The 15319-nt window shown below is 38.9% G+C and overlaps 1 protein-coding gene across 1 annotated transcript in view; it reads left to right on the plus strand.

Moving 5' to 3' along the window:
- LOC134791710 (voltage-dependent calcium channel gamma-3 subunit) overlaps window positions 1-15319 on the plus strand; it is a 78270-nt gene that overhangs the window by 58489 nt on the left and 4462 nt on the right. Inside the window, exons 2-4 of the mRNA XM_063762819.1 lie at window positions 9485-9605; window positions 10112-10350; window positions 11738-11830. Coding sequence (XP_063618889.1) covers window positions 9502-9605; window positions 10112-10350; window positions 11738-11830 — 436 coding nt within the window. The 5' untranslated portion in view covers window positions 9485-9501. The remainder of the gene's footprint in view (window positions 1-9484; window positions 9606-10111; window positions 10351-11737; window positions 11831-15319) is intronic.

Raw genomic sequence — 15319 nt, forward strand, 5'->3', positions numbered from 1 at the left:
CATCAACACTCGCACTCCTGTGAGTTCACTAGCTTTTAAAGTTAGGTCCATCGAAAATAAACTTTCGGAGGGAGACGTGGGGGGAGCTGCCCGGCTTCTTTTCTCGTGCGACGACTTAGCTACGCACTCTCCCGAGACTTATGCCGCCCTGAGGGAAAAGCACCCAGTCCCAGTTGCCACCTCGAGCCTTCTAGATCCCCCCGCTACCGACGATCCCACAATTATCGTGTCAGAGGACGCAGTTCAGTCGGCAATATGGTCATTTCCCAACGGATCTGCCGGCGGGATGGACGGGCTATCTCCCCAGCACCTTAAGGACCTAATCAATACACCATTAGGTGACACGAGTTCTGCCCTGGTAAAAGAAATAACAGGACTTATCAATTTAATGCTTGCAGGACTCGTGCACACCGAGATAGCCCCACTTTTGTACGGCGCCAACCTAGTAGCTCTCGCAAAAAAGGATGGCGGTATTCGTCCGATTGCTGTGGGATGCACGTACAGACGTTTGGCCTCAAAGCTGTGTTGTAAGAAATTTAATGATAAACTTACACATCTCTTTAAGCCTAAGCAGCTAGGTTTTGGTGTAAAAGGGGGATGTGAGGCGGCAGTGCACGCTGCACGCACGTTTTTAAGTGGTCCGGATTTCGAAATTTTTGTGAAAATAGATGTAAAAAATGCTTTTAATTCGATCGATCGCGGTGCTCTGCTAGCAGCGGTGAAAAAAGAACTGCCAGACCTCTATAAATACATTTGGCAATGTTACGGAGCACCGTCAAAATTGCTATTTGGAGATAACATTATTTCATCGAGCATGGGCTGCCAACAAGGGGACCCGCTTGGGCCAGCCATCTTTAGTCTAGTCATCCACCCCATTATATCAGGTTTAAAGTCCAAATTCAACATATGGTATTTAGACGACGGATCCCTTGGAGGAGACGCTGCAACTGTTTTAGATGATTTAATATGTATCGAAGAAAAGTTCTCTGAAATCGGACTCTCACTAAATTATACCAAATGCGAAATTTTTTTCCCTGAACACCTTCCTTCGGACATAAAAAACGACTATTTGACTAATTTTAACGAAGTTTTACCAAATATTTCAGTTCAATCAAAATCATCCCTCACTCTTTTGGGCTCACCGATCTTTGGCGAAGCTATCGCACCTGTTATTAACTGTAAACTAAATCTTTTTAACAGTACATCAGAGTTACTTTTCAAAATAAACCCGCATATAGCTCTCTTCATCATCCGTTTCTGTCTATTCACCCCAAAATTCATGTATTTGCTACGCAGCTGCCCAATCTGGAAGTTTCCCTCTATTCTTTCTTCCATTGATACCTCCCTTCAGGCCACGCTATCCAAAATTTTAAATATACAGTTTGATACTAGGTCGTGGACCCAGGCAGTTCTCCCAATTAGGTTTGGGGGGCTCGGAGTTCGCACTTCGGCCAGCTCGGCTTTACCTGCTTTTCTGTCTTCCGTGTACGGCTCGCTGTCTCTCATCGGTGTCATTCTAAACCTTCCACAGATACTCGATGATGAGGTAGCGAGCCTCAGGGAGGCCAGAGAGGCATGGTGTCAGTCATGCCCGAGTGCGGACATCCCAGACGCCAGGCACATTCAACGGGCTTGGGACTCCCCTCGCCTAGAGGCAGTCCATGCCACACTTATAGACAACAGCCCGGACGACTTTGATCACGCTCGAATTCTGGCAGTTTCGGCCCCCGAGTCGGGGCACTGGTTACAGACTCTCCCTTCCAAGGCAATAGGCACGGTTCTGGACCCAAGTAGCCTAAGAATAGCAATAGGCTTGAGGCTTGGGTCCAGAATATGTGTTTCCCACACATGTGCCTGCGGCAAAAGCGTGGACCAGCTGGGCCGGCATGGCCTCTCTTGCGCAAAAAGCGCCGGCCGCATGTATCGCCACGGCACTATCAACGATTTGGTCCGTCGCGCGCTTGCCACCGTCTCTGTGCCTGCAGTTTTAGAACCAGTGGGCATGGCTAGAGATGACGGCAAGCGTCCCGACGGAGCAACGTTAGTGCCGTGGAAATTAGGAAGAGCCCTGGTGTGGGACGCGACGTGCGTTGACACCCTTGCACAGTCCCACATCGGGGCGACTCGCATCCAGGCTGGCGCTGCGGCTGACCAGGCCCAGATTCTCAAGCGCCGCAAATACTCGACCTTAGTTAACGACTATGAGTTTGCGGCGCTCGCAGTTGAGACTCTGGGACCTTGGTCATCCGACATGAAGGCATTCATGAAGGCTTTGTCGGCGCGGCTGGTCGACTCCACAGGGGACCGTAGGGCTGGCGCGTACCTCTCTCAGCGTATCGCCCTAGCGGTACAGAGAGGTAACGCCGCCAGTGTAATGGGGTCCATGCCGCAGGCCGAACTTTTAGACGGGGCATTTCTCTTATGATTGGGTCCTTTATAGGTTTTTTATACTGTATTTATAGGTAGTTTAAATTAGTACTAATTTATTTATTTCATTTTTAATTCTAGTAATATCTAGTTTAGTTTAAGTTAATTTTAATGTAATTTATTAATTTGATAATATTTGTGTAGTTAAATTTATAATTTAAAATTATAGAATGTATTATTTATTAAGTTCATGTTAATTTTATACAAATAAAACTGCAAGTTATATAATATTGTAGTTTTATTTGATTAAGAATATCGTTGCTTATCATGAATAGTGACACAAAACAAAATGAAATGCCATTCGACTTTAAATCTTACCTGTAAAAGATAGAATATTAAATGCAATAGCATTTCATTTTTAGTTGTACCACTGTTCATGATAAGCGTCGATATGTTATTCTCATTCAATTTTTTCTCATACGAATTATTCCCGACCAAAATTATTTGAATATTTTTGACGGGAATAAAATCTAGATGATTTTATTCCTACAAATTCTTATTCAAATAATGATTTTATTCTTGAATGCCCAACACTGGTGGAGGGTAGTGGTACGTAGCTCCAGCGGACGCGCAAATTTAATAAAGAATATTTTATCATCAAAGCGACCATGTTTAGACCTGTCTTGCCTGGTGCTTCTACTAGACCTGGGTGCCTAGCCAACATGCCAATCGTTTACGCTTCGTAGCGTAGCGTAGTCATCTCTCTCTATTACTCTTTCATATCCTAAGTTGGTCGAAATAAATAAATTAAGTTATTTATTTATTTATTTTAGTGCGACAGATAAAATGGCACTCGTTCGCTACGGAACGTAAACATCGGCATCTTGGCTGCACAGCCTGGGTTATTACGACAGTGTAGCTTATAAAAGACTTTTCATTAATCAGCTACAGAAAATATGACCTAATTTCAAGGTACGGGTGTAGGTATATCGGAAAATATTGCCTTGTCTGCTGAGTTACATTACCTTACCTACCCTAAAGAACAGTACCTACAGATCACATTACTTATATATAGAACATTTGAGGAGCGATCGGATCAAGCAGTTCTCATAAATCCGAAGCCGGTTCGGTCATTAGGCGGGGACCGCTGTTCCGCGCTGGAATGAGATCAGCTCTCTAATTTCCGCACATCATTTACGTTTAAAGAGCATGAGAGTACTTTCTGATCAATTGCTTTTGAAATAAAGGAAACTTTGACACTGACTTTTTGTTTGAAGTTTGCTACTAATATACTGTGCAATGGTAAGCGGTTGCTGTAGTCTATAGTTATGTGCAACTCCAGAGGTGTCACCTGCTGTCGACCCTTTTGAAACATGTACACTCTTTTTTTGATAAATATTCATTTGTTTTTGTTTATCCGTATCCATAAAGAATGCCTTCTGACTAGGTGTATTAATAACATTGTAAAAAAGAACAGAAGTAAGGTGTTCGGGTAATTTCGAGTACTTCAGAATTTCAACTCACTGGTAACCATATTTCCATAATTATTTAATCTATTTACAGAATTATCCGAATACTTCCTAAATCATATACTTACTTGTATGGGGACAAACTTTAAGAGCCTGCTAATTTCAGAGTCAGCATGTTTATGCCTACATAATGTATAAACATGTTAAAATAGATATTCGCCAAGTAAAAAGTAGGCACTGCGATCGCCGATCGTAATTGGCGATTGCCTTGGCCCACAAAAAATACCTAAAGGGTTTATGGTCCCTATAGGGTCAGACAATTTGGCCAAACTATGCCATTATTCCTTAATTACTGATCCTTCCGTCCCTTTGATTTAATTAATCGATTGAGTTTTAGTGGATATCGTGTGGAATTTATAGATGGGTAATACATTCAGCCAAATAGGATTGGTTTAATTACCAGCAGCCGCATTAGTGTGTTGGCAGTTTTATGTGCCATTCAATATATAATAAAGTATAATTACACAAGGAAGTGGGTCAAATTGGTTATTTTACTGACAGAAAATAAAATTTTATTCCGGACATTTTGTAAAACATTCCAGTCGTTTTCTTAGGGAAATTAATACTGTATAAGGTAAACGTACTAGTGCTCGACATGCTAATGCCCAGTAGATGACACCTTGCTGTCACCCCTATTGACAATAACTGAAGTTTCAAGATGACATGTATTGGGACCGCGTCGAGCACCAGTACGTTTACCTTAACAGTTTTTTTTTCTAAAGTTCATTCTAGGTTTCATATTATAGTTACATACATAGGTACAGTGGCGTTCAAAAGTGCATGGATAGAAGTCGACCGTAATGCCTTAATATTACGGTTGAAACATATCCATGCACTTTTGAACGCCAGTGTACATAATATCGTACCGTATGTATTTAAGAATAGCAATTACAATACAATCAAGATACTGATTAACTTTCATGATGAAACCGGTAAAGGTGAAAAAAAATATTATTACCTACGTATTTCGTTACTGTCTGATGCTTTTGGCTGACTTGAAAAATATTCAATTGACTAAAATTGGCTGAAATTTACTGGACTGATATATTACATAGCTGACATTTACTCGTAACAAAATTTAAGTCTACAAATTAGAATGTGGATGACATTAACAAAACATGTCCAGTGAACCGAAAACTCTGGTTAATAATTCAGTGAAAGCGTGTGCTGACGCGATTGACGTGGACGCAGCTCGTAGGTTAGGTCCCACGAGATGGAGTATTTAAAGATATTATTGTGCACTAATCTTGAGTTGTTGTTCGTTATGTCTACTGAAATATTTACTGATAGTAGTACGAACACAAATGTGCTTTATTAGAATTTTAATGACTTTAGTCAAGAAAATCAATAGAAAGGCCTATAATAGCCTTTCTAGTAGGCTTAGCATGAGTGCGCCGAAACATTATCTCGCGCTCGAGTTAGACGACCCGTCCATTTCTAATTAATACATTTACAAAAAGGCGAGTAATTGTCTATCTCGCCTGCGAAATAGTGTCACGGGCATTCACGCTAGCCCTAAAATACCGTTACACAGTTCCATCATTAAGCTTTTTTGGGATCGTGACCAGATCTTTAGGGAAATTCCCACGCTGCGTTTTTCAGTACGTACGTGGCCGTCAATTATTTCTGCTCAGCGGGTATCGATTATACGAGCAAGTTACACCCACTTCTATTTAAAATTAGCAACGCCCTTAAGTATACATCAATATATAGATCAGTTTCGATCTCCCTCTTGCCTAGTTGGTAGCTTTAGCCTTGTAATTAAACCCAACAACAAATTAATGTCTTGTCGTTTCGCAGTGAGCACATAGTATCTATTCAAAATTTGCAGGATTTTTCGCAACTCTGACCCCGCCAGCGCTTGACCACTGATGAGGGATCTAATGGGAGATTATCTATGACGTAGCCGCAACTGCAATATGTTAATGGCGGTCGACAGTGACGTGCTCACGGGGAGCTATCTCGCTATTAATTACCTATCACTCGGTGTGTGTTGCATTAATAAATCGTCACTGACAACAATCAAACAATAATATATTATTGCACTTCATAAGACTGCTCACAAAAGCTCACCGACCACGTTAAGGGCATACCTGGGACGCTCGGTAGGGCGGGGGCCCATCGGACGTCTCAGGTATCGCTGGGGAGATGCTGTTGAAGCGGACTTGCGCGATCTTCATGCCGATAACTGGCGGGAGATGGCACAGGATCGAGACAACCGGCGTGTACTCGTGTCGGAGGCCAAGACTCATTTTGGGTCGCTGGGCCATTAAGTAAGTAAAAGTAAGGCTGCGCTTCGACCAGAGATGTGCGAGGATGCGTTGCGAGGGATGTGTTTTTTAAGAACCAATAGGGGGCGTGCATGAACTACAGAGGGCAGCATAGGAGCCGTCAGATTTTTGGCACGAGGCGTAAATGTGACGTTTATGCTTCCGATGTAGCCACTACATCGCACAAACTACTATTATGCACAAGGAAACGTACTTACGAGAACGGTAGATTGTAGCACTTGCTTTGGCAATGTACTTGTGCACATATGTTTCCGATTCAGACCACAAGATGGCAGAGGCCCTCCAACGCGCACAGTCCCTATAGAATCACTGCAAGCTGAGTGAGGAAAAAAAATGAAGTAAGTCGAAACGCAGCCTAAATGCAAAATAATTATGGAGTATTTTATGAGATAAAATCAAGCGTATTAGGGTGCGTATACTCTAATTAGCTACGTCATAATTAGCCTTCGACGGTTGACCGCCCAATTACTAAAATCAGGTTGATGGCCATATCATCATAAAATGTGAAATTTATTGTATGGATCCTGGTCCACCTCTAGTAAAATATGTACATATCTCTCTTTATAGTACCAGCTACTCAACCAACTGCCTAAAAACCGTTCGTATTACAAGTTACGTCTAATATTTATCTATAATCTCAATCTTCTCGTAATAAAAGGTGTAGAAAAGTGGTTTTATCCGCGAGTAGGCCCCTAATGTCGGACGAATATGCACTCATTTTAATGTTTTCTAGTTGCCGCATACAAAAATTTACTTGTCAAAAGCTTGATAAAGCCGTTTGTCCACTAAACTGTTTTACATGTACCAGTTAATTCCCGTCGGACCGCGCTCGATGTGCGCAACAATCCAAACTAGAATCGAACTGCCATTGCAAGAACAGACAGTTGTCATTGACTTGAGTGCATGTCCCTGTTACATATTCAATTTGGAAGTTCCACTGCTGGAAACAAACAAACGACAACCTTAACTGTTAAACTTTAACGTATATTTTGTAATGTTTATGCTAACGCGATCTCGCTAGTTTTCTTCTTGGTCTCCTACCACCTAGTAGATTTTTATCACTCGATCTACATCTAGGATACGGAGGGTTACCTTTTATTTTGTTTCGTATCGATTATTATTACACTATTACAATCGAAACGTTGTGCTTTTATTATTGTAGATTAGAGCTATAAATAGCCTTGACTCTAGTGTTTCGCATTCGGAAACATGAATAATACTAGTGGCTCTGTGAGCTGTAGACCTCGCGAGCATATCTTATTGGGCACGATGAAAATATAGTAAATAAAAAAAAACAATACGAAAAGTGTAAAAAAATACAAAAAGTTATATCCCAGCATATAATTACTGGGGATCGAAAGACCAGACCTTCTATGCAAACAAAAAACGCGAACGTTTGCAAAATACGCCATGATGGTTCTTACTTAAGGTGACGAAATTTAGCTACTCATTCTCAAGTAAAAACTAAATATCTTAATACCTCCAAAACCAGCAAAATAAAATTTCTGAATTTTTGGCCATTTTATCTGTAAACATGTCTCAAAAAGAATACACTCTTATGATACCGATACGACTATTTGTTTAAGCGCGAGCTATCACAACTCTTCCATTTTGAAAAATTTCCAAAAACTGGCTCGACAAAAAAAAATATCGAATCATAGAATTCGGTTACAAAATTTCACGAGAATCGGTTAATAATTGCGACCTGTAGAGGAGAACATCCGGACATACAAACTAAAATATCTTAATACCTCCAAAACCAGCGAAATATTTTTTCTGAATTTTTGGCCATTTCATCTGTAAACATGTCTCAAAAAGAATAAACTCTTATGATACCGATACGACTATTTGTTTAAGCGCGAGCTATCACAACTCTTCCATTTTGAAAAATTTCCAAAAACTGGCTCGACAAAAAAAAATATCGAATCATAGAATTCGGTTACAAAATTTCACGAGAATCGGTTAATAATTGCGACCTGTAGAGGAGAACATCCGGACATACAAACTAAAATATCTTAATACCTCCAAAACCAGCGAAATAATTTTTCTGAATTTTTGGCCATTTGATCTGTAAACATGCCTCAAAAAGAATAAACTCTTATGATACCGATACGACTAAGTATTTGATTAAGCGCGAGCAGTCACAACTTTTCCATTTTAAAAAATTTCCAAAAACCGGCTCGACAAAAAAAAACTATCGAATCATAGAATTCGGTTACAAAATTTCACGAGAATCGGTTAATAATTGCGACCTGTAGAGGAGAACATCCGGACATACAAACTAAAATATCTTAATACCTCCAAAACCAGCGAAATAATTTTTCTGAATTTTTGGCCATTTGATCTGTAAACATGTCTCAAAAAAAATAAACTCTTATGATACCGATACGACTATTTGTTTAAGCGCGAGCTATCACAACTCTTCCATTTTGAAAATTTTCCAAAAACTGGCTCGACAAAAAAAAATATTGAATCATAGAATTCGGTTACAAAATTTCACGAGTATCGGTTAATAATTGCGACCTGTAGAGGAGAACATCCGGACATACAAACTAAAATATCTTAATACCTCCAAAACCAGCGAAACAATTTTTCTGAATTTTTGGCCATTTGATCTGTAAACATTTCTCAAAAAGAATAAACTCTTATGATACCGATACGACTATTTGTTTAAGCGCGAGCAGTCACAACTTTTCCATTTTAAAAAAATTCCAAAAACCGGCTCGACAAAAAAAAAATATCGAATCATATAATTCGGTTACAAAATTCACGATCTCGTGAAATTTTGTAACCGAATTCTATGATTCGATAATGTTCTCCTTTACGGGTCGCAATTCTTAACCGATTCTCGAATCGGTTCCGAATTCGAGAATCGGTTCCGAATTCGAGAATCGGTTCCGAATTCGAGAATCGGTTAAGAATTGCGACCCGTAGAGGAGAACATCCGGACATACAAAAGCAAAATGCCCGAGTCAAAACGTAGACCTTCGCTACGCTTCGGTCAATAAAGAATTAAAAGATGCCATCTAAAATACATATTGCTTATAAATGTGTACAGAAAAACTGGCTCGACAAAAAAAAATATCGAATCATAGAATTCGGTTACAAAATTTCACGAGAATCGGTTAATAATTGCGACCTGTAGAGGAGAACATCCGGACTGATCCGGACATACAAACTAAAATATCTTAATACCTCCAAAACCTCTTCTTCTTTTCTACTAATGAAGTACTAGTTTAATCCTTGTGTAAAGCGTTTGCTCGGGTGACTTGAAATGGTATTTATGTTTTGTTTCAGTGAGAGGCAGGAAAGGTATGTGGGGCGGCGGTGCGCAGTGCGTGCACGCAACGCTGCCGCGTGCCGCGCGCCAGCCCGCGCCCACGCTCAGCGGCGCCATCGCCAGCCGCCGCCCGCCCAGGTAACCCGACTATAGTGTCGAAAACGGAACGAGAGTACCCATTCGGAACCTACTTTTAACATAAGTACCTATCTCAACCTCTAGTATCCATACTCAGCAGTTTGAAGCTGCAGGATTTTTAGCATGAACCAGGCGATACACTGTGAATCTTCTTGTTAAAATGATGATGAACACTGTAAACATGACAAATGTGGTTACGAAAATGACACAATTTATCAAGGAATTGACTCTGATATCGCCAATTTCCTGGTGCTTCAACGCTGCACCAGCATCGCTGCAGAAGTAACGCTGCTGCAGTCGCAATTTGAAACCGAACTCCTTTATTTGTAAATTACTACATCACTGACGACATTACTTATACTTATGTAGCATATCTAATAATACTTTATGTTCTATTGCTGCTTGAATCAGAAAAAATGCAATACAAACTAGAGTTATGAAGAAACGTCACCTCATTACAAGAGACTAAAAGGCGTGACACTGATAGAAGTTGCAAAATTTTCCAGACCAATACCTCCTTCACCCACGCTGGTGGCGCAGATCGACTCGTCCGTGGCGTGCCTGTGGCTGCTGACCCCCCTCTCCGCCGGCACCGCGGTGGTCGCCGTCCTAGTCGCCGTGTCCACCAACAACTGGCTTCACACGGAAGAGAACATGCTCAACCCCTCGTACAACGGCACCGGGAGGCATAGCCTTGTGGCTAAACACACCGTCTCGGGGTTGTGGAGGATATGTCATACTGACCGTAAGTTTTGTGACCATTGAAATTAGTAAGTATATCATATACTCCAACAAATGGCTTCATTACATACAGGGGAAAACTTATCCAGCCACATACTACCAGTTTACAATAAAACTGGTAGACACAGCTCCGTTGCAAATCATACTGTCTTTGTATTGTAGCTATTTAAGTCTCTACAATCCGATGTATATAGTTTATCAATTCATGTACAGTCAACTGTAAAAATATGGGTGTACAAATCATCTCAAAAATATGTCCCATAACTCTTGTCAGTGAATTAAGAACTATGGGTCTTATTTTTGAGTAAGTTGTCTACACCCATAATTTTACAGTTGACTGTACCTAGGGGTCATCCATTAATTACGTCACACGTTTAGGGGGAGGGAGGGGGTCCAGAAAATGTGACATATTGTGACGTGGGGGAGGGGGGAGACACAAACTTTGTGACGTCACTTTAACTTCATCAGTAACCGAAATTTTTTTTTAATTATTTTATTCGCTGTACATTTAAATAACAAGTTTTTAAAACGATAATCGTTTTTATTCTTTTAATTTTCTTTTCTAAGCAGTTTTGGGTTATAAAGTGACTAATATTTATATCGTCAAAAATATTTTGATAAAATATGAATAATACTTAGGTACTTACTTAATTCGATTTGGCGATTTCGTAGAAAAAATGTGACGTCACACTAGGGGGGAGGGGTTTGCCAAATGTGACCAAATGTGACAAGGGGGGGGGAGGGGTCAAAAAACCTAGAAATTCGTGTGACGTAATTAATGGATGACCCCCTACCTGCATAATAAACAACAAAAAAAAATTGCTATGACTCAAATACAAATCAATATATTAAATTAAATAACACATACATCAAACAAACATCTATAAATGATTATGAAACTAACAATGTGATGAAAAAAAATGAGGATTTCATAAAGGAAATGAATGCATAAACGCAGGACAGTCAGTCAGTTCGCACATTGCAGAGTCCGCGCGTAGAAAGTGGGGCGCCGTGTACTCACCGACAATGCCTTTCCGTCGTCGGAAACGACGCATTGTCGGTCGCGCGGAAGTTTCGTCTGCCCACTCGGTATAACGCTGCTCTGTTGTGCAGGTTGCGTTTCATGTAACAATACTTGGTTAGACAGAACAATCGTAGAAACTACGATACTGCCAACAAAGAAAATGTATGCACACTTGTACGGTACCGAAACTGACATGACGGAAATGCGCTGAAAAATCAACCGCCCCATGTCCGCGTTATCTTATACTTGGTTAGACGTAACAATCATAAAAAACTACATATACTGCTACTATTAACTACGTTACATCATAATAACGTTAAATGATCCCATTAATTTAGTAGTAAAAATGCATATTTCCCTTTTTCAGCCGGGAGCACGGTGTTCAGGTGTGTCGACATTCCGTATTTCCCGCTGTCTCAGCACGCCCCCGACCCTATAGACTCGACAAATGCTATACCATGTGAGTATATTTAAATGTGTGTATTTTTCAAATCACAATACGAATGATTATGGACAGGACATACGGCCCGATTCTAACTTTAAAATACGTCAATTAATAGATCTAGAAACGATATTGATTAGATATGTCAATGTCAAATGTGACGTTTCTTCAAACAAATACGCCACTTTTGACACTGACACATCTAATCCATATCGTTTCTAGATCTATTAATTGACGTATCTTAAAGTTCGAATCCGGCAGATATATGGCAAGGTCAGGTAGAGTCCGCGCGTGCGGAAAGAGAAGAGTCGTGAAATATAAGGGAACCAATACATTCTACCCGCTCAATTCGGAAAATGAATTAGATTTCTACTAGACTTCAACAAGTTACGATACGGATAATTTAACACATTCACTGCCCCCAACGCACATGTGCGTTCAGCGTCATATAAGTTTGTTCCTAGGCCACGCCCCCTGGCAGTGAATGAGTTAAAGATATTTGTAAGATAGATATGTCAAATTTGACGTTTCCGCGATTCTGGAGGTCCTCTTGAACGATTTCGACAAGTAATGACTTAGATATCCAAGTCACATCTAGTCGATATCTAATGTAGATCTAGTTGATCTCTAAATCGTCACAAGATCTTGTGATTATCTCGAAATCCGAATAGGCCTGTACGACTCTTCTCTTTCCGACTCTAACATCACGTTGACAGATTTTATACCGCCCTCTTAGACCCACTTGCACCATCCCACTAACCCGGGGTTAAGCGGTTTAACCGTCAACCTAGTGTCAAATTGTGCTGGTAACCATGGTAACTCCAGGTTTAACCGGTTAACCCCGGGTTAGTGGAATGGTGCAAGAGGGCCTTAAGGGGCCCACTGATTACCAGTTCACCGGACGATATCAGCCTGCCAGTTCGGAGCTGTCAAATTTTGCGTTTAACTGATAATTATGAAAAATATAGTAACAGACAGAGAGGCAAATAATAAAAGTTATTCCGTCCGTTTTATTAATCAAAATAATAGTATAAATAAACCATGACAGCTTTGATAAATGTAATTATTTCACTTATTATTATTGACTTCAAAGCAGTTCTAATCTAGTTTAGTTCTATTGCATTTATATTACTTAACCCTTTATAAGGCAGAGACGATTTGGAAACCACTTAGTTAATAAACATTTACGGAGAAGAAATCTTTTTTATTTAACTATAATGGTATTATATAGCGAATATATCAGGCTTTCTTTCCTCATTCATACTTTTTTGGTCAGTATTTAATTTTAGTGTAATTAATTAATCTATAGTATGTGGTCAATTTATGCACTATGCCTGTCAAGGGAAGCAAGCTATCGTCATTGTTTCCATTATACTATTAAAAATATACACGTCGCTGTATCTAATAATTTGAATTATAGCTCTTGCAATTCACGATGGCGAGTGGCGAGACTCTTATTGGTATGGTGACAAGGTCTAATTTTGATAAATCCACTCTCTATCGTGAATTGCAATAACTGTACTACGTTGTTTGTAGTGTCAGGAAAGTGTATCATTTGCCACTTAAGATTAATCAAATTATAAAAGGTTACATGCTATATCGATAAGTATTGTAATTAGAACTTTTTGCATGGTATTATACACCTTAGGACCTTATGTTTGTTATGTCAATGTCAATGAATAGGTGTATTGGAAACAGATCATCTGAAAACTCAAGTGTACTAACAGGCTGAGTGCATATATTAACCACATGTTTTTCTTAATGATTTCGTTTTTTTTTTGCCGTAGATGTGTTCCCCAGTGCATTACAAACATGATAGTGTATTTAACTTTCACGTAGCATATCTGTATAATTGGGGCCTTATAAAGGGTTAAGTACCTAATTGAGCTAACTACCTAATAACGTTGTAATTAAATAGAAATTTAATATATAAATTGCCTTAGTTATTATGAAGAGGCGTAAGTAAATGAAAAACTGATTACATTTCTTAAATTTAGTTTATATTATTTTTTATTACGTAGTTGAGTACTTACCAAACTAATTTTATTCTAATTAAAGTCTGTTTATCTTAGTTCCTTTACCAGCTTGTAATATGTACAGTGCCATTAAATCTACGAAAGAGAAATGTTTACTACACTACGCATTTGTTTAGACGACAAAAAAATATTATTTATAGAATAATTTAATCTAATACTTTTAAACGAGCAATTCTTGTTTATTTATATAGGTACCTGGGTAAATTTTTGAAGAGGGTGTTTTTTCGACATTTGTATGGCAATTTTTTATTTTTGGAAAATCAGATTTATAATCATCGCTTTAGAAAGTGTTTTTAACAACAAAAAATATACTGTACGAGTCACCATTCTACTTTTTATAGTTAGCTAGATATGGACGTTTAAATATCGACATTTGTATGGCACTATTTAGCCATTTGTAAGGCGCTTTTGACATGTATGGCATTTTTTCGACATTGTATGGCAGTATCAACATTTTTATGGCACTATTTATTGTTTTTGTGGCATTTCTAAGACCCTGACAACATTTGTATGGCACCTTTTCGACAGTTGTACGGCAGTATATCGACATTTGTATACCACAATCGACATTTATACGGTAAAAATAGCCGTACAAATGTCGCCATACAAATGTTGCCAATAATATTTTTCTGCGAAATTTCCTACACAATATAACCGATTCACTTAATAATTTTACGATATATTTTAAAACTGTATTTCTAACTATTACTGTAATATACACATTTTTATTTAGACTGTATACCAACATATTATGCGTCCATACAAATGTTGTACCAAAATATATCGACCGAGATTCTTGCCTGTTTTTATATAAATAAAACTGCTTCCACGTCCACATTCAATGTTGATCGACGCCCAACTAACCGCACTATTGCGTCGTAAATTTAATTTAACCGTTATTCAATAGACAATTAAAATTTTGGGGGGTATCTTTAAGTCATAACAAAACAAGTGCCGCGCGAGACAACGATAAAAAGGCTTCCCTTGTTTTATTAAATAACGCGTTAAATTATCAAAATTATTAAATCAATTCTCTAGAAAATGGTCTTTATAAACATATAAAGTTATTCATAATACGTTGCCTACATCCAAAGTTATGATTTTTTTATTGGGTGTGTGCCGCCACTGGGACACACAAAAAAGCGGCAAATTTTGCCGCTTTTGGAACTTAAAATGCGATTTTGTCAGAAACAAATAATATATAAGGTACAGTTGTACATTATATTTAAAGTTTACAGTACATTGTATGAAAATATATACATACCCAGTCTTTTAGTCCTATGGACTTCTAGTTATAGCCGTGGGACAGCAAAAAATGCCTTTTTGAAAATTGACCCACCTATGTATACAGGTTGATTCAGGAGACGTGATCAGGACTAACACTGCGCATTTCGTAAATTATAAGCAACTGTTTCGTATTCAGTATTAGTGAGGTTAACGTTAATTTTCTAGTGAAGTAGAAAAAAAAGTT

This window comes from Cydia splendana, chromosome 6, assembly GCF_910591565.1.
Source record: "Cydia splendana chromosome 6, ilCydSple1.2, whole genome shotgun sequence".
Lineage (NCBI taxonomy): Eukaryota > Metazoa > Arthropoda > Insecta > Lepidoptera > Tortricidae > Cydia > Cydia splendana.